This window comes from Python bivittatus, unplaced genomic scaffold (genome assembly GCF_059951505.1).
Source record: "Python bivittatus isolate LINGU-HERP-01145 unplaced genomic scaffold, Pbiv_v1 ctg000400_np1212, whole genome shotgun sequence".
Taxonomy (NCBI): Eukaryota; Metazoa; Chordata; class Lepidosauria; order Squamata; family Pythonidae; genus Python; species Python bivittatus.
The window spans coordinates 3,778,195-3,801,707 of record NW_028277073.1 but is presented as its reverse complement, the minus strand read 5'-3'; the positions used below and the strand labels follow the sequence as shown (position 1 = coordinate 3,801,707).

Sequence of the window (23,513 nt, the reverse complement as noted above, 5' to 3'; positions counted from 1 at the left end):
CTGCCTGGATTGCTGTTGCTAAGTGATGCAGTCATGTGATGTGCTTTATGACTGCATCACTTAGCATCCCAGTCCCAATTGCGGTTGTAACTCAAGGACTGTGTATATGTTTATATGTGAAATTATATATAAATAGCACTGATAAAGAACTATAGCCTATAACAGTTGTTTTTTTTACCACTCTCATCTTTCAGGGGTAATAAAAGGAAACTACTTTTTCTCTTGGAATTGAAGAAAAGTAGGGGGCATCCCAAGAACTGAGGATGACAGGCATAACTATGAGGAAGGTGCCCATCATTCTTTCTGTCCCAAAGCTACCCCCCTTCCCCCCCCACAAAAGCTGGAACCAACTGTTTGGGATGTGGCCAGTGGAAAAGGTCATTGAGAATTTGGTTGGCCTGCAGCTCCCAAGAGCCCTGGAAGAAATGAATTATCTGGACTTCTTCCAGTCAGGATTCAGACCTGGCCGTAGTATTGAAATGGCATTGATTGCATTGGTCGATGATCTTTGGTGGCTTGGGATGGGGATAGCACATCCATCATGGCCCTCCTTGATTTTTCTGTGGCCTTTGACCATTGATCATGGTATCCTGGGTCATCTTAGGGGATTGGAAATGGGAGGAACGGTGCTACACTGGTTCTTTTTTCTGTGGGGCCAGTTCATTGAAGTTGATAGGAAGAGATTGGACCCAAGGCTTTGGGGAGCATCTCAGGGCTCTATTCTTTACCTGCTCTTACTAGCATGAAGCTGCATCCATATGCTGATGATACTCAGTTATACCTCTCTGCCCTGGGCCAACCAGGTGATGCTGTCAAGGTTCTTTCCCAGTGCCTGGAGACTGTGTGGGTTTGGATGGGGCTGGGAAATAGGCTTCAGATCTATCTGGCAATACCAAGTGGCTGTAGGTTTTAAGGCCCCACCAGGTATTTTCCATCTTTAGTTGCCCACCAAACTAGTGCGCAACTAGGGAGTCCTCCTGGATTCATGACTCCTGCTTGAAGACCGGGAGGGCTTGCTCATGGTGACTTGCTTCAATCACCTCCTGTTTGGATTACTGTAATGTGCTGTACATGAGGCTGCCCTTGAAGAGCATTTGGAAGCTGTAGCTGGTCCAGAATGCAACAATGTGGGCAGTTTTTTGCATTTCTCATTATGCCCGTATAACACCATTGCTTGGCAAGCTGCACCAACCCTGATTGGGGGTAATTCAAAGTGTTGGTTGTTACCTATACAGCCCTACATGGCATATCTCTGCATTTGTGGGACCACACTTCTCCTGTCGCCTTTGCTTGCTATACCAGGTCTAGCAGAGAGAGGACGTGCTCTGGGTCCCTTCCATTATACAATATTATTTTGTTGGATCTGAGTTGTGCCTTCTCTGTGGCAGTTCCTGACCTATGGAACAGCATTCTCTGAGATTAGAATGGTCCTGTAATGGTATGTGGAGGTGACCTTGGGGGACCAGGAGAAGAGATGCTGCCTAGGGAATGGTCAGATAAGAGGGAACATAGCCCATAGATGCATAGTGGGCAGAGCAGGAGACTCAGAAGGGACGCGTCCTAACTTATTGGACTATAAAGGTGATGGCAGGAGATTTGTACTTTCAGATTTGAATGATTCTGTTAATGTAGCCTTACAATAAAGTAGAATTAGCTCATCTGATTACGTTTCCTGTCTGGTCTACCTGGGAAGGCTGACAGATCCTGATCCGGTTAGTCTTTTGTTCCCCTGGGCGTTTGGGTGCGTGGTTAGGTGAGCTCTGCTGGTTAATGTTGATTAATCTTGTTCTTTATGAGTTGGGTTGTGTTTATGGTCTGGGGTGCTTGGTTTTTGTTAAACTTGGTTTTTTAACCTTTTTTTGCTGCCTGGAGTCACTTTGGGGAAATGGGCAGCCTTATAAATAATTTAAGTAATAATAGAAGTAATTAATAACTCACATGGGTTTGGTTCTCACAATAAAATGGGCTAAAATGTGAGTAGCTACTTGTGATTCAGCATGTTGCCCAAGGTACCTATGAATAGTGTATCCTCATCTAAAATATTACATGAAGTACAAGTTTAGGCAAACTTGTTGAAATGGTTTAAGGCAACAAACATTGAGCTATAGTTTAAAGCTTGTTTGTTATTTTTGCTACTGGATGAATTTAGATACAGCAATGAGCTATAAACACACAAAGTACAACATGGCTATGGACCAGAACTTCATTGAAAGGATCCTAGGGGGTACAGATTTTGATTTGGCTATTTTTGTTTTGTTTTGCAAGGCAGTAAAAGAAAATGCTTATTGTACCTGGAGAGGTCCATAATTCAATTAAAATCAAATTTAAATATTTTATGATTCATTGGCATCTGCTTAACGATATTTTAGTTCCACTTAATGTAGACCCAGACAAGTATTAAACCATGCTTCATTGTATCTATGCTTTACAAACCGTAATGGCTGGATTCAGAAACCTAAGTCCAATCTAACAAATCATGATTAAACAAGTGGTGCCTTAGTGAAACTAGTCATTATGTAGCCTAACCAAAAATTTTTAAAAATCAGTAATTAACTAATTAATGGGTAAGTCAGTTAAAACAAAGTTTAGGTGGCATTTCTCCTGGTGAGAGAGTATGGAAAATGCTCTGAAGACAGGAAAGGCCAATTTGCAGACCAAGAGTCCAGTCATAACTGCCCAGGATTGCATTGCTGAAATGTGTTAGCAAAATTATTATTTTAATTTTTAAGGATCATTTAAGGATCATTGCTTTGGTTTAGCACAAGGTATTTTGGCTTGCATTGGTGTGTTTTATTTTCTGCCAGTGCCTTATTTCCCCCCTCCTAATGTGTGGCAGAAGGAAATACAGTGGAAGAACTATTTCTGTGGAGGGAGACAAGATGGATTCTGTTACAATGGTTCCTACCTCTACCTTCTCTGCCTCCTAGAGTAGTTTGAGGAGCTATGTTGCACTGTCACAGATTTTGATAAAACTCCTGTTGAATGCCAGGTTGGTCTTTAATTAAAAATAGCATAATATATCAAGAGGCTGATAGGTACTGTATATGGAGAAGGGCTTTGGGGAGCTACTTGGGCATACTTATTGTCATCTAGCTGTAAAGAAGGTTTGCAGACCTATTGATAAAAGGGAAAGTATTGTAGTAGCCCATAGAGAAGCTACCTGTCTTTCCGGGTTCACCATTCTGGCCTACTAGTAATCAGAGTATGTATAGAACTGCCATGTGAAGGCGGGATTTTGTTGGTAAACTAGTTGTACCACTGCTCTACAGAATCCCTGATTGAGCTGATGCATGTGGTCTCAGAGGTGGGGGTTGGAGACCCCACAGCTTTTGGTCTTCAGGGATTTCAACATTAATGGTGAAGCTACTTTAAAGGTCTGGATCACGATTTTATGGCATCCAAGAGCTTCACAGAGATTATTTCAGAACCTATCCTTGAGGCAGATCCTTGATCTGGTTTTTGTCTTAGAGCAAAGTGATCTGTGTTTGTGGTTTCCAGAAGAGAGAGTATTTCCATGGATGGACCTTCACCTAATGAAGTTTGGACTAATGCTCTTCTGCTAGGGCAGACCCAAATTAACTTGATCTACCTATGGAGGATGATGAATCCTTCTGGATTCCAGGCAGCTGTGGCAGGTGTTCTTTAACTTGACTATCAATGACTTGGTTATGACATGAATATTGAAGTTTTCTGAGCACTTGATAAGGTAGCTCATAAATGCCTTTGTCTTGGTTGGGGCTTGTAGCACACCCTGGTTTACAGAAATATTGAAAACAATGAAGTATGAGGGTAGGAGATTTGGTTAACTGTGCAAACCCAGTGATGAATATGAGTAGCATGATGGTGGCAACAACACAAAATCTATGTAATAGCAATCAGAGGGGAGAAAAGCATTGGATCATCTACCTGATTATATCCATGAAAAAAAAGAAAAAACTAAGGGAGTTCTTTTGAATTGTCATCAGGGATTCTGAGCTCCATTGTGAGCAATATTAACATTTTTTCACATATAATGTGCATGCTGGGATTGAAGCCAGTTCAAACAATATTGTTCCTAATTTTGCTAGAATCACAGTTAGGTGAGATAAGTCAAGAACTAACATTCCTAAGGATCTTGTGATTTATGTTCAGACAATGTGCTAAGGCCAACCTTGGAGAATACTATAATACATGCATACACTAGTAGAAACAGAAGTATTTTTGATCAATCACGATGGTGACCAATCCCAATGTTGCTGAACTCCAACTTCCAGCATCTGATAGCATTGGCCATGCTGATTAACACTGCTAGGAATTATATTTTAGCAATTTCTGGTGGGGCATTAGCTTACCTCTTTAGTTAAATATCTTTTCTCATTTGGTATTATTCAGCTATTATTATTTTTTCCTTCATCTGGTAATAGTCTTTCCAAAAATTCTAAATTAATTTCCTAAATTAGCCACATTCAAAGTGATAATTTGTGGCATCCAGCTAAAACATGTATATTCTGAATTCCAACTTTTGTCAGATTCTGACAAACTGTAATTTGTACATTTGTCCCAGGTTTTACAAATATTCTATATGCATCCCTAAAAAAAAAAAAAAAGGAATGGTAGTATAAAATAACAGCATGGGCTGTTTAAACAGGTTAAAGGTTTGTTTAAACAAAGTCATTGTTAGCTATCTGCAACTTTTTTACAGCGATCTGTCTTCTGAGCTTGAGATATTGTTTGAATGGCTTTTAAAAATGATTTGTTCTAGTTGCTGGCTGGTCTACCCCACATTTGTCTCCTTTTTTACGTGTTTTCATTCCTGTTTCTATCCCTTCTTTTATTGAATTTCTGGTATTTTATTTATTTATTTATTATTAAACTTGTATGCCGCCCATCTCCCCCAACGGGTGACTCTGGGCGGCTCACAATAACAAAAAAGGAAAAAACACCAATCCCTCCAACAATGACTAAAATCCATAAATAATTAAAATTTCCAGTATGTATACAGTATGTTTTTTTAAGGGGGGTTGAAACGTTTATAAACGCTGCAAATTGGTTGGAGTACAGAGAAAGGGGAAGTTAGAGATTAAATACTTATTTACCTTTTCCAAGCAGCTTTCTTTTTTTCTTTTCCTTTCTTTTCAGTACTCATAAATAACAATAAATAATAATAAGTGGAGACTTTAGCATTTAGTTCAATGATATAGACTTTTTTCACACTACAAAATAATTAAGTGTACTGTGCAACAATTATTGTTGTTGCGGTCTATAAATACAACACAAATAATTAAAAGCCAAAGCAATCACTTGTGAAGGGGGGGGCTAAATGCAGCTCCTATGTGAGAGATGAGGAGGTCCGCAGTTCTACTAGATGGACTCTCAACATTTAATTTTCTTGTACCTACTCTTTTATTTGTATGTTAGGTTTAAATTATTTTATTAGTCTATTACGATTGAATTTATGCTCTGCTATGGATTCTTTCTGATGTACTCTTTTGTTAGGTTAAATTATTTAGGTAATTGGCTTTTAAAATGCTTTCTCAGCAGTTCAAAGGAGAACTTTGGTTTTAGAGATGGCATATAAATTATTAAATCACTTGCTCTTTTTGGTCTTATTCAGAGATTTTTCAGTCAGCTTGCCGTTTGCTGGTTTGTTCTCTCCATTTTAAAAATAACTTTGATTCAATTGTTTGTTCATTTCCTCAGACTAAGGGGTCACTTCAATATGAATAAACTGTCCCTTTTCTAACTGAAATCACTCCGCATTTTTCCTGCTCTTCAAAGTCTGCCACTTAAGTTTTTGAAAATGCACTAAACACCTTTTTTCAGCCATGGTTGATTTCTCGCTGTGGAAAACTCGGTAGTGAATATAAAAATGGAATTTAGGAAATAAAACTACTCTTCTGACTTGAGAGCAGGTTTTGCATAATTCAGACTTTTGGGAAAGTCTGGCTTGTAAGAACTATAGACTGTGCTGTTGTATGCTAAGCCATAATTTGTTTTAATCATGGTTTGTTGAAATAGCATGGTGTGGGAACCCAGCAGTGGCTATTATCTTGCTTTCTCCCTTCCAGAATCTTCTCCAGCTTCGGTTGTTGACAATCAGTATAATGGTTTTCTGTCATTTTGTGATGGTAAACCAAAAAATAGTGCAAGTACTACTATGTTAAATAGTGCTTAACATAGTTAAAAGCAAGGAAAAACAAAAGCAAAAACTCATAAAACTTTGAACTTCTCCATAAAGCAGTGTTTCTCAACCTTGGCAACTTTAAGATGTGTGGACTTCAACTCCCAGAATTCCCTGGCCAGCCCTGCTGGCTGGGGAATTCTGGGAGTTGAAGTCCACACATCTTAAAGTTGCCAAGGTTGAGAAACACTGCCCTAAAGTCAGACAGAAAAAACAAACTTCTTGATTGATCCATACTTTTGTGTGAGACATGGCTCTGCTGATTTGTCATTACTGCCACACCACTCTACCACATGTCTCTGCCTCCCCAACCAGTAGAAGGTTGTCTACGCTTGTGTTATGGTTTATAAACCACAGTGGTTAGATTTATACAACATGCTGGGCCAAAACTGAGCAGACCACAATCTGACTTAACTAAAATGTCAATCTGGCGTTCACCTAGAATTTAGAACGTAGATCCCGGTTGAGGCTATCAGGCATACAAGCAAAGACATAGAATAGGTAACTTTTATATTTTACCTACTTAACATTCAATTCTGTAGTAGCAGTTGCTTCTGAAAGTGGAACAATTGTCATAATTAAGATTGGTTAATTTGTCAAATGATAGTACAATTAAAATCATGTTTTTGAGTATGCATTATCAGTTTATTAGAAATTACAATATAAAAGCATAGCATTCTCAGATACCTCATCTGTGAGAGCACTGATGTTTTTTACAGATACTGTTTTACATTTTTACTAGAATTCTCACCCTAATTTCCAAACTCGGATTGATTTCCTGAAGCTACCTATCTTTTGTTCATTTTGCATAATTTTCTTGTGTTCCCATACATACATCAGATTTATTAAACATACAGGCAAAAGAAGATTAAAATACTGTACCAGTTTTGCTATGATGGAGGCATGTTAATTTCTTCTAGCACCTATACTTTTCACATACTGACATCGCTGTTCCTGGTTTTGAAATATGGGTCATTATACTGTAAGAAATCATTCTAATTATCTAATTTTTCACAATGCATTTTATCATGTTTCAGCACTGTGTTTAATATTCTTCATTCTCTATTTATGTACATAGTTCAAGGACTGGGTTACTTATGCCATGTGGTAAGTCTTTTGAAATATGTTGTGAGAGGGGAATACTTTTTCTGTTTTTCTCTCATTTTTAAATATAATGCTTGCAGGCATTTGCAGTGTGGTCAGATACGAGGAACTTTTATTTCTGACAGCAGAGTCTTCTAGAATTGTAGAATTCTTCTACATGAGCAAGTTAAAAGGCTGAGGTGAATATGGTGATGCTTAAGTCTGTTTTGTGATGCTGACAGGTGTGATTTCTACACTCTGCGCTGTACCGAAGAAAGAAGGCTTCTTAGGCTTCTATAAAGGAAATGGAGCAATGATGATTCGAATCTTTCCATATGGTGCAATTCAGTTTACAGCATTTGGTCAATATAAAAAGGTAAATAATCTGTGCCTTGTTGTTTCAGCTATGTGGTATGTATGAAGTGGCTTCAAACTTTCAAATTGACAAAGGATTCTGTGTAATTATTGATCACCATAACCTTTTTCACAGGGTGTTCTGAATTAAGCCTTCAGATTCTTTATGTACATGGGAAGGTAAATGCCATTGTTTTTGCTGGGAAAAAAGATATAAAAACTCTAATTAATCTAAATACTTGTAAATACATTTTTTGTAGGTTCTACATGGCTTATCAAGAATTCTGCCTTGCTGAACCCTGTTAAAAACAAAGGAAGGATAGTGGAGCAGTGATTTTGGGTTTATTAACGTAGATAGGAACATTCTTCCCCGGGAAACATGCACCTAGGGAGTGGCCCAGTCCTACTTCTTTTGTTCTGTGGAAGGTTGTTCCAGGAGTCCTTGTGTCGGCTGGCCCTCCTAGCCCAGAGTCACCACTTGTGGGGGGGGAGGAGGGACAGAAGATGAATACTTTCCATAGTGCCTTTGCTTTCAAAAAGATTTCCCAAGAGCAAACATGGGTGTAGTATGATTATTTTAAAGATTGTTATGGCATATGGTGAGGAGTAATGAACTTTATCTTTGGTGTGTTAAGAGTTTTTTTTCACACTGGAAATGTAATCATTTTATAGGTGATAAAGAACAAGCTTGGCATTTCTAGTCATATTCACCGGTTAATGGCTGGATCCTTAGCAGGTATTCCTCTTCTTTTTCTTCTTTCTCTTTTTCTGTCACTGTATATCCTTTCCTACAATTTTTACAATTGTAATTTTTTTTACTGATTAAAGCTCAGCCTTAAAGTTTCTATTTTTAATCAGATAAAAAGTAAAAAAGGTCTCCAGTAGCATCCAAAATACAAGCAAAGAAGCCATTGTAAAAGGTTTTGAAGAATGGTATTGGGGCTTGAGAGCTTCTAGTTTCTCTCCTGCCATTCTATAGCAAGGAGGGGTACAGGTATTCCTTGGGTTATGACCACTCACTAAGTGACTGTTCAAAGTTATGACAGCGCTGAACGTGTGGTACTTGCAACCGGTTCTCAAAGTTCTGGCTGTTGCAGCACCCCCTGGTCATGTGATCATGATTTGGATGCTTGGCAACCAGCTCGTGCTTACGATGGTTGCAGTAGCTTGCAGTCACAATTGGCATTTGTGACCTTCCCTGCTGGCTTCTTACAGGCAAAGTCAGTGGGGAAGCTGGCTGGGAAGGTTGCAAGTTGGTCCCATAAGTCAGTCCTGCTGCTTTTTCTCCCAATGAGCCCTGCTATGGAGTATGAGATCCCAGGGATCTCATACTCTGTAGCACCCCCCAGGACCCCCCCCCCACGCTCTGCAGTGCCTGCCCACGGCCCCTGGCAGCCTGCCCACACTCCATAGTACCTGCCCGTGGCACCAGTCCGCCCCCCCCCCATGCTCCTTGCCTGGGCTTCTTGCCTCTTCCTGCTTAATGACCTGCGTGGTCCTGTGGTTATGAGAGAAACTGGGACTGCTGGGATAGCCGTCACTAAGCAATGTGGTCACGTGATGTCACACTTTATCATCGGATCACTTAGTGACAGAAATTCTGATCCCAATTGCTGTCATAACCCGAGGACTACCTGTACTTCATCAGAAATAAAATTGCCTTTGTTCATGGATACTTGCATGGATTTGGGAATCTCAGAGAACAAAACAGAACTGAGTTAAGATCTTCTGCTAATTGGAGGTAGACTGCATCTATGATTACTGTAAAAAGTGATCAACCTAGATTCCTGGTGATTGTTTAAAAAGATAGTGCTCATGATGCACACATGTGTCTCATTGTCACATTGTTAATGTGTTGCATGAAGAAATACTTCTTTTATTCAAGTATTTTATTCATTCTAGTATACAAATTCTAGTATTAAAAGTGAAAAATATCTCTCTACACTATTCATAGATATCAGCGTGAACGTTCTTCAGATGAATCACATACACTTCTATACTTTTGGATGGAAATTGTTGGCCATAATAACTTTTTTCCTACTATGTGAAAATCTAACACAAAAGAATAGTTTTATGAGAAGTTACAGTATTTTATGTTTATTGAAATGTGTGGACTGGAAAAGTAATTAAGAAAACAGGAGGAGAAAAGAAATGGAATGGAATGGAAGCCATTGCAAGAGAAGGCTAATTGCCAATACCTGACTTACTCAAATAAAGTGATGACCGAATATATCTAGAGCAAGTGGAAAATGCCATGCCAAATAATAAATGAATATGTGCAATGTCTCCATATTTGTAGGTGCAGTGTAAGAACCAATAAGCATGAACTGTTGTGTGGAGAATGAAAAATTCACTGAAATACCGTTGTACTTTCTGTGATGGAGTTGATCTCTGTGCTAATGTAATTTTGTGCATTAAAGTAGTTGAGAAATGTTGAAAATAAGCTTTCCAAGTGCTTGCAAGACCAAAGTTGTGATCCTAGCACCAGGGGGAAGGCACTGGGTTTAAGAATAATCTGAGGAAAATGCCTTGAAAAGTCTATTGTAATGCGTCTGTTTGGATTGGCAAAGGTAAAACTTTATGGTGTGAACTTTCAACTTTGGATTTCCTGTGCCTTGTGTAATTCAAATCTGAGTAGTAACGCTTCATTGGTAGATAATTGCCTTATAGTTTCCTTTAAGGAAAAAAAAAAAGATCGAAGCAGAGGGGAAAAAGCTTAATTTCAACTATTTAAAACATAAATGCTCCTTATCCCCCGTTCCCTTCTAAAGACATTTTAAGAACAAAAGAATTTAAGCTTTCCAAATGCAAAACCAGAAAAAAGTACTGAAAATGTTTCCCATATTCATTATGCTAGCTTTTTTTTTTAAAAGAATATGTTTAAGAAAGAAAACTTTAAAAATTACCATCCTTTTGCTTATGAAAGTAGGTCTGATTTTGCAAGAAATCTGAATCATCTGATCCTTCAGGGTTCTGCAATAATATCCATGTGGGCTTTCTTCTTAATTTTAATATATTGCTTCCATCATCTTTATATTATGTTTACAGTAAATTGGAATGCAAATCAAATTTATAAAGCTTCATTTTTAAAGCAGTTAGGTATGTGCTGATTTTTTATTATTAATTTTTGGAAGGTATAACTGCAGTGATCTGTACATACCCTCTTGATATGGTGAGAGCACGGCTGGCATTCCAAGTAAAAGGGGATCAAAAGTACAGGGGAATTATTCATGCATTCAAGACCATTTACACAAAGGTAATTGTCTTTGCTTTTCTTCAACATTATGGCTTTACAAATACCTGTTAATGTTCTGTAATAGTTTTTAGCTTTTGTGGAAGATGGTTGATTTGTCTACATCAAGAAAAATGGATTTGCAAGCTCAGCCTATGTTTCTAAGGTAGGAAATAAAGCTTATGAAGCTGCTCCTCTATTTAACATTTCTCCTATCCCAATTGGCTGTTTGTGGGCACTTGATAAAATGTGTACCTTTTTAATGAAAGGAGAACAGAGTCTGACCAAAACAAGTCAAAGCAGTTCTTTAAAAATGGATACCAGCTACTTGTGATATTTACAGAATTTATAAAATAAAACAGTAACATCTAGTACAAAGAAATCAGTTGGAAAAATAGCAAATGGCAAATCAAAACAAATAAAAGAATGCAGTGGTGAAAACTCCATTGCTCTGAAAGAGAACAAGCTTCAGATCAGAGTCTGAGCCTGTATTTCTCTGGGGAACAATCCCAGAGCAATGGGGCTACTCAGGGAGGGATTGACTCCCAAAGTAAAGCATGGACTAATGAAGACAAGTGCCCAGTTTGCTTATGAAGACAAAGTGTTGCCTTAATACACCTTGTTTAGTCTGTGCAAGTCTCTGGAAGATGGGAATAAAGAGCTGTAAAGCACCCAAGCAAGATGGGAAGGGAATTGGGTTTCATCTCTGCCCTGCCCTGCCCTGTTATTTTCATACATATGAAATATGTGCCCATCTTTGGTTGCCTCTCATAAGTTGGAATCTGCAGCAGCATTCCTCTGTCTTTTTAGCTAAAAAAAGTAGTTGTAAAGAAAAGTAAACCAAGGACCATCTTAAGATACAAATAATCATCCATTTGTGTAGATGAAGGTAATCTATTAGAAAAAACGATGTTTCATAACAAATGGTGAGCAGATTTGAATAAATGTATCCTTCATTACAGGATTTTTCAGCCAAAACAATTTGTGGTACTAGCAATGCAATAAAATATTTATTTTAATTTCCCAATTTCTTATGCTGTTTCAGTTAATAAGCCTTAAAAATATGAATAATGAACCATGATTCATTATTAAAGATTGCTCGATTTTTCCAGTTTCTTCAAAAACATGTCCTATTTGCACAATCTTTGGGATCCAAATTTTGCCTGGTGCTTCTTTTTAGAAACTAGATCTCTGCGTATGTGGCCCTGGCTCATTTTCCTCAATAAATAATAGGGTTTTCTTTATCTAGTTTTAGGACATGTGTGGAGAACAGATTGCATTTTAGGTCATATTTATGCAGAAATATTGAAAATTCAAAAGGACTGACTAACTTTTAAGCACCACTGTATCTAAAACACAAGTCTGCTATGCCTAGTACTTTATCATCCCTATTTTCATTTCATAGCTGCCTTTATCCCCTGTAGATGCTATTACGTCTGTTTTAGGAGTAGGAAACTAAGATGAGAAAGAATGCCTCACTTCAGATGCTTACAGTAAACCATGCTCTGCTGATTGGCAGCACAGGTGCAGGTTCATGCACCACTCTCCTCCTTTCACAGTTTGCAGTAACTGGACCTGAAATTGAGTCTTCATCTCTGATTTTGAGTCAGACTGTAGTTAGCAGTAACATTACAGGTTGTCCTTGACTTACAACAGCAATTGGGACTGGAATTTCCATTGCTAAGCAATGTGATTGTAAAGCATGACTGCATCACTTAGCGACAGCAATCCCTGCAGTCCCAGTTGCTGTCAACCTGCAGTCCCAGTTGCTGAATCCCATGGTTGTTAGGCGAGGGAATTTCCTGCTGGCTTCCCACAAACTAAAGTCAGTGGAGAAGCCGGCAGGAAGTTGCCAGTCCCAGGCCAGCAGGCAGGTAAGTGGCTGCTGCCAGGTGGGGTAGGGAGCAAGGTGTGAGGGAGACTGCACAGGAGGCACAGGGAGGTTGCATGAAGGTGCGGGGGAGGTTGCATGAGTGTGTGTGCGAGAGGTGCTGGGATGGTCAGGAAGAGTGCGTGAGGGTATGCAAGAGGCCCGCGAGTCAGGGAGGGTGTGTGAAGGTAAGGCACTTCACGGGTTAGGAAGAGTATGAGGGGGTGTGCGAGAGGCACCGTGTGGGTTAGGGAGGGTCGGGGAGGGTGTGCCAATGGCTGTTGCCATGCGAGTGCAAAGGGCTGGGGGAGTGTGTACGGGTGGAGGAGACTTACCCCAGTGGCTTATGACTTTCCCTCCTGGCTTCCCCATTGACTTTTTGGGGAAGCCAGCAGGGAAGGTTGGCGATTAAATGATCGTGGAGTGCTTGACAACCAGTCATAAATGCAAACCAGTTGCCAAGCACCCAGATCATGATCATGTGACAATGGCGGTGCTGGGATGGCTGGAACTTCAAGGACCAGTCGTAACCACCATTTGTTCGGTGCTGTTGTAACTTGGAATGGTTGCTGACCGAATGGTCATAGGTCGAGAAGTACCTGTAGTGTATCAATTTGGACACCATGATGCTCTCTAGTTATTAGAAAAGATGGAAAAAATGGAAAGGAGAAGACAAATTATAGTGTTATTTTTGATTGTCAGGTCATGGGTAGACAAAATTGTTCTATGATAGCTGAATTAAATCAGTTGTAGTACAGTGAGGTGTGAAAGATATTTGATGAATGTATGCTTTTGATATGGAAAAATTCTGGTGAATATTCACAGTATATAGATCAGCTGCCTTTAACCAGGTCTGCCCAACAGATTCCTTGGATGTCCATAGCCTCCAGCATGCATTAGTCATGCTGGATAGAAATGACTGGTGGTGTAATCGAACATATGCACACGTGTCAGGGTGGGGAAGGGAGGATAGACTCTGTTTGTTGAACTTGACATGTACTGTAAACACAGACAGACTAAAAGAGTAATGGAATACCTCTCCTATTTCAGCAAGATCTTCCTGCAGCCTTGTATCCAGATTCTGAGGGACCCTGCTGTGGTGGCTCGGTAGATTGTGTTGGGAGATATGAGATACAGAGCATGCCATGTGAATTGGTTGCAGGTCTACAATTTCCTTTCAGAGAAATTGAGTAGCCAGTTTGTTGCTTCTAGATGTCTGGACCAGGTCCGGGCTTGTGTGGCACTTTCGTAAGCTGCTTCTGCTTGAGTGTATCTGCACAGCTACTTTGCTTTGCTAGGGAAAAAGTAAAACAAAGTGGCTGTGTGTGCACATGCATGTGGAGACAGCCAAGGGCAGTTGACAGAGCTGTGAAAAAGTCATGGCTGCTTTAGTGATTCAAACTGCCTTGTAGGACATCTCTTTCAAATAATTTGCACAGCCTTAGCATATAGAGTCTGAAAAAAATGGAAATTAGAGCATTCTTTTTCAAAACTTTCCTGTATTCATGTGTGTAGTTCTCCTAAATTTAATTTTTTTCTGTTTTGTTCTTGCTGTTATTGGCTTTTTCCAAAGGAAGGTGGTATGCAAGGATTTTATCGCGGACTTACGCCAACAGTAGTAGGAATGGCTCCATATGCAGGTGAGTAGAACTTAGTCATGATTTTTTCTCAGTGAACCTCTTTAGGTGTAATTTTGATTTGAAAACCGTTTTTTCTGCTTCCTTTAAAATAAAAAAAAAAATTACTTCATGTATTTTTATGCATGAACAATTAAAGAAGGGAAGCTGCTGGAAACTAAGTTTGGTTATAGTTCATGATGATGTTACTTTTCTGTTGCCTTTTCCAACATTTCTAGAAGGATTTGTTGGACGTTCTCTCAATTCAGGCAGATGTATAAGTTGAAAGTCATCTTCTAAAACATTTTTATTTCTACTGTTGACTCTACTGCAGATGTCTGTGTTTTAAAAAAATCAAAATAGAAGTGAAATTTAAAATAAGCACAGGTACTCTTTTCTTTGAATTTTGAGCAATACTTTTGACATGATTATCTCTATTGTCGACAGCAGCTTCTGAAGCATACTGTGTTGATGTCAAAATGATAATCTGTGTGCAGTGTCATCATTGCACAGTTGCCTCCGTTACATACTTGTTTCCCAACATCTGCATTAGTATATAAGTTGCAGCATTTCTGTGATAATGTTGTGACACATGTTACATCATTTACCTGTTGAGACCCATGACTCTAGACTCTATTTATGGGCCTAATCTGTCTGCCTCAATAATGCAATTCTGATAGGTTGTGTGATTCTTTGGTCAAACATTCTTTGATCTTGACTGACTTCTGAATATTTTCTTGTTTCTTTCCTCCCTCCACTAATGGGGAAGATTCTATCTAATGTAAAGGATAGACTGAAAACCGTAGCCTGGAAACGGTATCACTTGTTTTCTTAAAGGATCTTAATCCTACTTCCTTCTTTTTAAATGCATGTGTGCACAGTCTTCAGAATTACCACAACACAATGCAGTATATGGCTTGGGTTATTCTGAGTTGGAGTTTTTGTCAATTATGCAGTAGAAGTCACAACCCAAATCTTATTCTAATAAAGAAAAATGTTGATTTTCAATCATGTTTTCGCTCCATATGCGCTTGGATTAGTTTAAATCTTGACATAGTGGTTTGGGATTGCACTTTGAACCTCCTGCTTTGATGGAGAGATGTGCATATGTTCTTTTTTCAACTTGGCTAGTAATCTACGCTAATTAAATCCCAGAGGTTTAGCTCAGCATGGAGTTGTGTAATGCTTTCAGTATTTCTGTAAGCATCCTACGTCCTCTTGGTTTACTGTTGATTAGGCTATTCTGTTTCTTTGGTTGTAATCATAAATGCTATTTAGAATTGTTTTTGCTTTATTTTTTTGTTTTTATTGCAACCATATTTTAGTACTCTGTAGATCAGAAAGGTTCCTTTATTGTAAAATCTTAATGTTCAAAATAATGGTAGAGACAAGGGCAATACTGTGGAAAAGAAGAGAATGACTGTAACATAGGAACCATTTTTAAAAGGGTTCTTTTCAAAAGGAAATTTTCTGATTACCTTCCAATATAGGGCACAGTGCACTCTTCTGTGAAGATTGTTATGGGTTTTTTTTTTGGCAATCTGTAGCATTCAAGTAATTTTGTTGCCCATATACCAGAATATGTCAGGTACATATCAAGACTGTCAGCTGTAAGTGATTAACAAAAAATGAAGTTTGGAAAACTCTGGAGACAGTGTCATGGTATACTTGACGCAGGGTATGATCAAACTAAAATTTAGCTCTTAAAATTAATGGATATTTCTTAAAAGAACAGAGCTTGGCACATGCACTACTCACCTGTTAATCTAAATAGATTTAAATGCGCTTATTACTTGGCTGAATTGTGCCTATAGCATCTATGCAGTTTGTTGTTGAGGTAATGTTTCAATTAAAGATAAATTTTTTCCTTTCAGGTTTCTCATTTTTTACCTTTGGTACCTTAAAGAGTGTGGGACTTGCTCAAGCGCCTACCCTGCTCGGGAGGCCTTGCTTAGATAATCCTGATGTCTTAGTTTTGAAAACTCATGTAAATTTGCTGTGTGGTGGCATAGCTGGAGCCATAGCACAAACAATATCGTAAGTTATTCTAGTATTTTACTGCACTTAATGAAGAAATGTTAGGATAGCTTGCATTAGGAATTTTATTTCCTTCCACCTTTAGGAATCATGAAATATAACATCATTTAACTTTCCATATGCAAAGAAAGCCCACTGTACAGGTTAAAAAACAGCAACTAGCACAACTCCAAGGCAAGAGGAATTGAACTGAAAAGGTTTTCTCTTCAGTATCCTCAGCAGAAGAGCTGTAGCCCTTAAGCATTTTCTATTCAGTTCTTTAGAAATCAGCTGAATGGATAAGTTTGCTTATGCATAGTGAAGCCGTCAATCTGCTGTTTTCTTTGTCAGTTTAAATGAGGTTTGCATGTAAGTAAACCATTATTCCAGATGCACTTTGAAAAATTGTAGCCTTAATGCAGCAGATTATGAATTGGGTTGCATTTGTCAAACTAGTGAATGCCACCAGAGCACCAATGGTTGCAGTAGAAAGGATATGGTAAATAATATGTATTTCATCATAATTGCAACTTATCATGGTTTGAATTATATTTATTAAAATATTGGAGGAAGATATATAGTGCATATTGTGCCAACTCAGTTATACCTTGGCTTTTCTCTGCTAAAGTGGCATAGCTAGTTATCTCTTCCCATTTTGTAACTACAACAAAGGTGAGGCAGAATAAACTGAAATTTAGTGGCTGGCTCTGGCTACCAAATGAGACTCATGATTGAGGAGGGATTTCAGCTTCAGTCTCCTTAGTTCTAGTTCTTAGTTCTATTTACCTACTCTGCTTTACTTTACAAACCATTCGGATCTCAATGTTTAATTATAAATACAATTACAGTTAAACATTTAAGAAGAAAAATCACACATAGTTGGAAGGAAGATACTTCTCTTTCATGCAGCTTCAGTGCGTAACATCCATTTTTTTCTTGGTTTTCAAATTTAAATGATTGAATTTGCACTGAGTAGCTGGGTTAAAAGTTTATAATTCTTTCAAATACCTGAGTTTAATGTTCTGTTGATATCAGTGAAAGAGGTGCAAACATGTATTTTAACTCTTAGTGAAATCAAGGGAAAGGAATGCTTTCTGGTTTCTGGATTGTGATCTTTTTGAGCTTACTTCAACCAGTTCATATCATTTTGGGGATTGATGGCATCCATCCAGAATTAATATTATTAATATAATGTCATTCTTATGTGATAGCCAAATTTTGTAAAATCTCTTGTGCTGTTGTATAAAATCTCATAAATGTTAAGACATTTTATTTTACAAATTTTAAAATAATTTTTAATTTAAAATTTCGTGTGAAAACGTGATACTGCCCGGGGAAATTATTCTCTCCTGGCAAATCAAATACAGAGCCTGGCACCTGGCTTTTCAATATTAAACCTCATGTATTTTGAAACTGATACAAAATAATACATGTGCTAAAGTGTATAATATTTGATTTTGTATATAGTGAACATATACAAAAATCTATGGCTAAAAACCTTAGCATTTCTTATTTTATGGATACTCCTAATTCATTTGTTGTTACTTACAATTTGGTATTCTTTCTACAGTATTATGATAGCCAGTTTAGCACTACTTTTAGTAGAAATGTGAGGTAGATGCTTAATAAAAATACAATGCTTGGGATTGCTCTCATTTTTCTCATAAAGGAACTGTGATGAAAATAGTTTCATTGTTCTGCAATGAATTATATTTTTAACTCACGAAAACACAATCCCAAATATTTCAATAGGTCCGTAAAAAAAGAAAAAGTAAAAATAAGTGTTGAATTCTAGGGTTTAGCATTAGTATTCAGCACTCGAATACTAGTTCTGCTGCCAGCTAGAGGAGATAATTCTGACAAGGTCAGCTCATAATTTGACCCAATATAAGGCAGCTTTATATTTTTCCATGTTTCTTATGTAAAGGTCTTTTAATTGCTATTTCATAGTACTAATAGTTTCAGTGTGATGTTTGTAACTACATTTAAAGAAAATACTTTTTCCCTTCCCCAGATACCCTCTGGACGTAACCCGCAGACGAATGCAGTTGGGGGCAATACTTCCCGATTCTGAAAAATGTCGGTAAGTTTCACCTCTTAAATTAAATCCAGACCTGCAGTAAAATCTATCTACTGTATCATATTGGCTCTAAAATATTAACAATACTTTCTTGTTCTTTGGTTCAGAAAGATGTGTATTATATAATAATAAGAAAGAGGAATGCATTTAAGTCCACAATCTGTGCCTAGTAAGTCAGCTTCCTTCTTTCAGTTATTATCCTTGATGTATCTTGACAGAGGATAACATCTGACATAAGTTGCAGCAGTAAGCTAGCCATCTTTGGAGGGAAGTTAAATTGGGAATGTTGAGACTGTGTGGTGTGTGTGCTCATAAAATGGCTGCCACAGTAATATTGTCAATCACAATACACCTTTCTACCAGAAGGCAAATTGCAGCTCCTCCCCTCAAAAAACAACAAAAACAACCCCTATTGACCCAGCAGGGCTGTTGTGGGCCTAAAGGCATGGCTACAAATAAATATGAGCTCAAAGCACAAACAGGCAGACCATCTGCTTTGCAGCAAGCCAGCTTCCTAGAGATGTAAGAAGAAAATCAGGAAAAAGTCAAGTGAGGCTGTGAGCATTGGCACTCACTGCCGTCAGGCTACCCATCCCTGATGAAGCAGATTTATTTAAGGGCGTGTGGTGACACAAATGCCAGCAGACAACACTGCAGGTTAATGCTGTGCAGCCCTCATGTCGCTTTCTGTGTAGAGTTTAGATTTAGCTGTTCCATGGGCAGCCTGATTGTAGTGTGTCTCAGATGTTTTATTTTATTAGAAGAATGCTTTATATGGTCAGTGATTAGAAAATCTCAGTTGAACAATGAGAACAATAAACTTAAAATGGATGCAAAATTTCAAAGGATTAATTACAGTGGAACAATGGGAAGGGTTATGAAAAAATCAATGCAGTTTACTCCAAGCTACAATTTGAGGGAAGATTGGTTTAAAATGTTTTATACATGGTATATAGCTCTGTCAATTATTAACAAGATCGACAAATCATACAATAACAAATGCTGGAATTGCCACAATAAAGAAGGAACATTCTACCACATGTAGTGGTTTTGTAAAAAAAAGTATTGGAAGGAAATACACCAAAACATTCAGAAAATTTAATAAATACAATTTGAATTGAAACCATAAATATTTTTACTAAGAATAATTCCAGGAATAATTCAAACAGTATCACAATCTATTAAGATGCATGCTGACAGCAGCAAAAACCAACTTGCACAACAAAATGAAACTCTGTTGACAATACAAGAATGGGAAACCAACATTGGAGAAAATGCAGCAATGACAAAACTGACAATATTCATAACAGTAGTTTAAATTCAAGTAGGAATGGCTCCTTACATATGCTACTCACACAGCAAGACAGGTTTAGACATTTGGTTTTTAAGAAAAAAAGAAATTAGCTGAAAAATATCACATGAAACGATTGAAACAAATATTAGCAACAATCTCCAATATTTCAATAAAAGGAGAAATATTTAAGTAATGATTAGTGACTAGGGACAATGGAAGGAAAGGGAAAAATGAGCTTTTGAAAACTCCTTTAAGATTTTTTAAATGTCTTTTTTACTTTGTTTCAGTATTCCAGTTTTCTGTAGTTTTTGCTATCAGCTTGAAGAATGTAAACTGACCATATGTTTATAATAAAGTTTCATATAAAAAAGAAAAATAAACTAACAATAAGCAGAATAGCAAAAACCAAACAGGACAAAACAGTCTATTTTTGCCAAGTTCTACATGCAATGAAATAAAAAACCAGAACTAAATCCTTCTGGTCAGACATCTATAAAATGTACCCTAAAATCTATAGAAAGCACACAACATAAAACCAAAAGGAGCCATTGATTCATTAGCACCTACGCTATATGGAGAAAGCTAACCTATGAACAAATTTTCTGGAATTTTCTTTCCAAAGTGGCAATGGATAACATATTTAAAACATGGTAATTCTTCTATATTTTGGCACCATAAATTGATTTAAATGTCTTGCTGGCCTCAAATTAAAAGAATGTACATCTCTTGGACGTCAACCTACTATAATATGTAATTAGAACTGCAACAGACTGCAGTCTCACTTTACTCACTTCAGTGAGCTTGTATAGGAGATTTTCTTGAGAACTGAGCTTCATGTTTATTAGAGTGGAATTTGGATTTTCAGATAAAAGCATCAAAGATCTTGATAACAGGCTGTATTTTCTCTTTATGTGTTAGTTAAGAAGACGATCTAATTTACATCTTGCAAAAAATTAAACCTCATTAGCAATAATTTAGCATTTCTTCTGTATAATCCAATTGCCTCTGACCTCTATGTGAACCTCCTAAGTGTAGGGGGACCTCTATATTTTCCCATTACATACTGTAAAAGTACCTGCTTTTTAAAATGTTCTTTGAAGTAAACAGTTGGAAACGTGTTCGTTTTACAAAGACTTACTTTGTTTTCTTTCTAGTACAATGGTCCAAACATTAAAATATGTTTATGGAAACCATGGCATACGAAGGGGATTATACCGTGGATTATCACTGAACTACATCCGTTGTATTCCTTCTCAAGCTGTTGCCTTCACCACTTATGAATTTATGAGGCAGTTTTTACACCTCAATTAAAGACTGACTTGATTTTTTTTCAGTTTATAATGTATTTATCAGTAAGTTTCAGAATATATTTGAGGAATCACTAGTATTTAAAGTGCTTTCTTTAATATATGAAAATACAGTAAAAAAATTGGAGGAGTTCAACAAAACTTGGCAATTTACTATGTATATATTCTGCAAGAACTTTGATGGATATACAGTTTACTTAACTGAAATCAGTATAGTTCCAAAATACTGTATGTTTGTGTCCGACTTTAAGAATTTGATCACTTTTTAAAATTTGGGGTATTAATTGTATTTTTTTAAGAGATGGCCATAAGCCTTAGCTAAAATATAAGTTGCAGGCACACTTCCAAATGCATTCCGTGTAATTGAACTGAAAATGCTTCTTTGCAAATGGGATTAGGGATGAGGTATCATTCAGTTGTGTACAAACTTAATTCAGAGCCTGCTTTTGAGATCCTATTCATGGATTAGTGTATAATGTTACTTTCAGATTTTTGTAATAACTAGAAAATAGATTATACTTTATCTCTGAGGCATTGCTCCTTGACTGGAATCAAAAGTGGTGCTTAGGCTCTTACAAAATGTAGTTTAGCCCTGTAAACTATTTGATGTTTTTCTCTGAATCATGCTGTATTATAAATAGCTTTTGAACTTCTCTCAAAGTTGGAGCAGATACACCGTAAGAAATCCTGTAGGTAGGTAGATAGGTGGGTAGATAGGTAGGTGGATGGGTTTTATAACACACACTCCCAGACACTCACAAATATATAGCATTCTGAGATTGTGTACAGTCCTTTTGATATGATCTTTCTCCTCCCAAATGAGATTGGGAAAGAGAGGAGAAAACTCCCCCATGGAGTTAAAATAATAATGCTCTCAACCCATTTTTAGTTTGCCCCAACATTTGAAAAAAACATTTTGTAAAGTATGAAGAGCTGTTTATTAAGAAAATAAAGCCCCCTTAGTACAGAAAGAACTACATGGTCCTTGGATATTGGCACTTGAGTTTCTTTGTTATTAACAAGAAAAACGAATATATGTCTACTTAGCCTAAAGTAGTTAACCTTCCATATTTTATTAATAATGTTATTAAGAAACTCATTTTAAAAGGAAAATATGTTTGACTTGATGAAGTTACAGTTTGGATTTCATTTACAGAGTTCAGTGGAAATAAAAAAAATGATAGACAACAATAGGCAGAAGACACTGCTCCTCATGCTGTGCGCATGCGAGATGCTGAAAGTTGAAGAGATTCTGTAGTTCTATAGCATTATAATACATATATAAACAAACTAGGGTATAGGTCTTTTGGGGCTTTTAGTTTGGCTAGAAAAAGTATGTATCTGAGCAAATTGCACATGGATCAAGATGCACAAGAAGATGAGAGAAGATAATTAAAAAAAAAGTAGTGCTAAAAATCTACTATCCTAAAACAGTTTTCAAGCATGAATTACAATTCATCTGATTTACAGCCTGATCTGTTTTCAGCAACTGTGCAGATGCAGCTTATAGCAGATAGCTCATTCTATTATACTTGAGTGATTTATGTGTGCCTTTTGTTACAACTTCTCGGATTGGGGGCTGCCTTCCTCCTCACTTTTAAAATGAGCCTGACACAAGAAGGGAAGTTTGAACATTTCAGTCAAGTTCTTTTCAAATTATACAATGATGATGAATTGCAATCTGACAGCCCACATCTGGACATCGGTATTTCTTTTTCAAGTGAACTTGCTCATATTAGCAATCACACCTATCCTTATTGCCTGATGATGTCATGGATAAATTGTTTTCCTGAACTAGCCTTCTTCATTAGAAACCGTCCAATTTTGTTTTCCTGTTGCCCATGGGGAATTGTAAATGTCTTTTAAGGATTTGTTTGATCCATGGACTTTATATAGGTAGAATTCTGATGATCACACTTAAAATTGTAAAACAATTACATCACTTCTCAAAATTTTAATATAAAGCAATTTTATTTATTTATTGTAAATACTATATATCGATTATGAACTGATAATGGCTATGTTACCAAAAAGTAGTAACTGTAAAATGGGTATTGCTCATGGCCTGCACCTAGCACATATAATCTTAAATTCTGTGGTTTGACTTGAATGAAAATTGAAGGTATGTATCTTTAAATATGTACTTTGATATAATTCTGGGCAGAAACATGTACCTATTTTTTTAAATAAAATGACTTGAATAACAATATATGACTGAATATTCCAAACAGTATAAATATATGTCTTTAGAATTACTGTACACATTTCCCTTTTGTGCAGATTTAAGATACTGATGAATGATAAAAAGAACTGTACTTAAATGTTGGTCTTCCTGAGGAATTTTTAGATGCTTTACATACTGTTCTGTAACTTCTGAACACTAGTTCTGTACTATGCTGCAGTTTGGAAGAGTAGCTATCTGTATGTACCAACCAAAGTTGCGATATTGAATCTATTACCTGGGAGTGACTCAGTGGGGGCGATTTATAAATAGAAATTGA

The 23,513-nt window shown here is 37.1% G+C and overlaps 1 protein-coding gene across 1 annotated transcript in view; it reads left to right on the top strand.

Moving 5' to 3' along the window:
* SLC25A16 (solute carrier family 25 member 16) overlaps positions 1-23,513 on the top strand; it is a 28,524-nt gene extending 5,011 nt beyond the window's left edge. Inside the window, exons 3-9 of the mRNA XM_088144317.1 lie at positions 7,486-7,619; positions 8,270-8,333; positions 10,732-10,853; positions 14,273-14,339; positions 16,190-16,352; positions 18,346-18,414; positions 20,860-23,513. Coding sequence (XP_088000443.1) covers positions 7,486-7,619; positions 8,270-8,333; positions 10,732-10,853; positions 14,273-14,339; positions 16,190-16,352; positions 18,346-18,414; positions 20,860-21,016 — 776 coding nt within the window. The 3' untranslated portion in view covers positions 21,017-23,513. The remainder of the gene's footprint in view (positions 1-7,485; positions 7,620-8,269; positions 8,334-10,731; positions 10,854-14,272; positions 14,340-16,189; positions 16,353-18,345; positions 18,415-20,859) is intronic.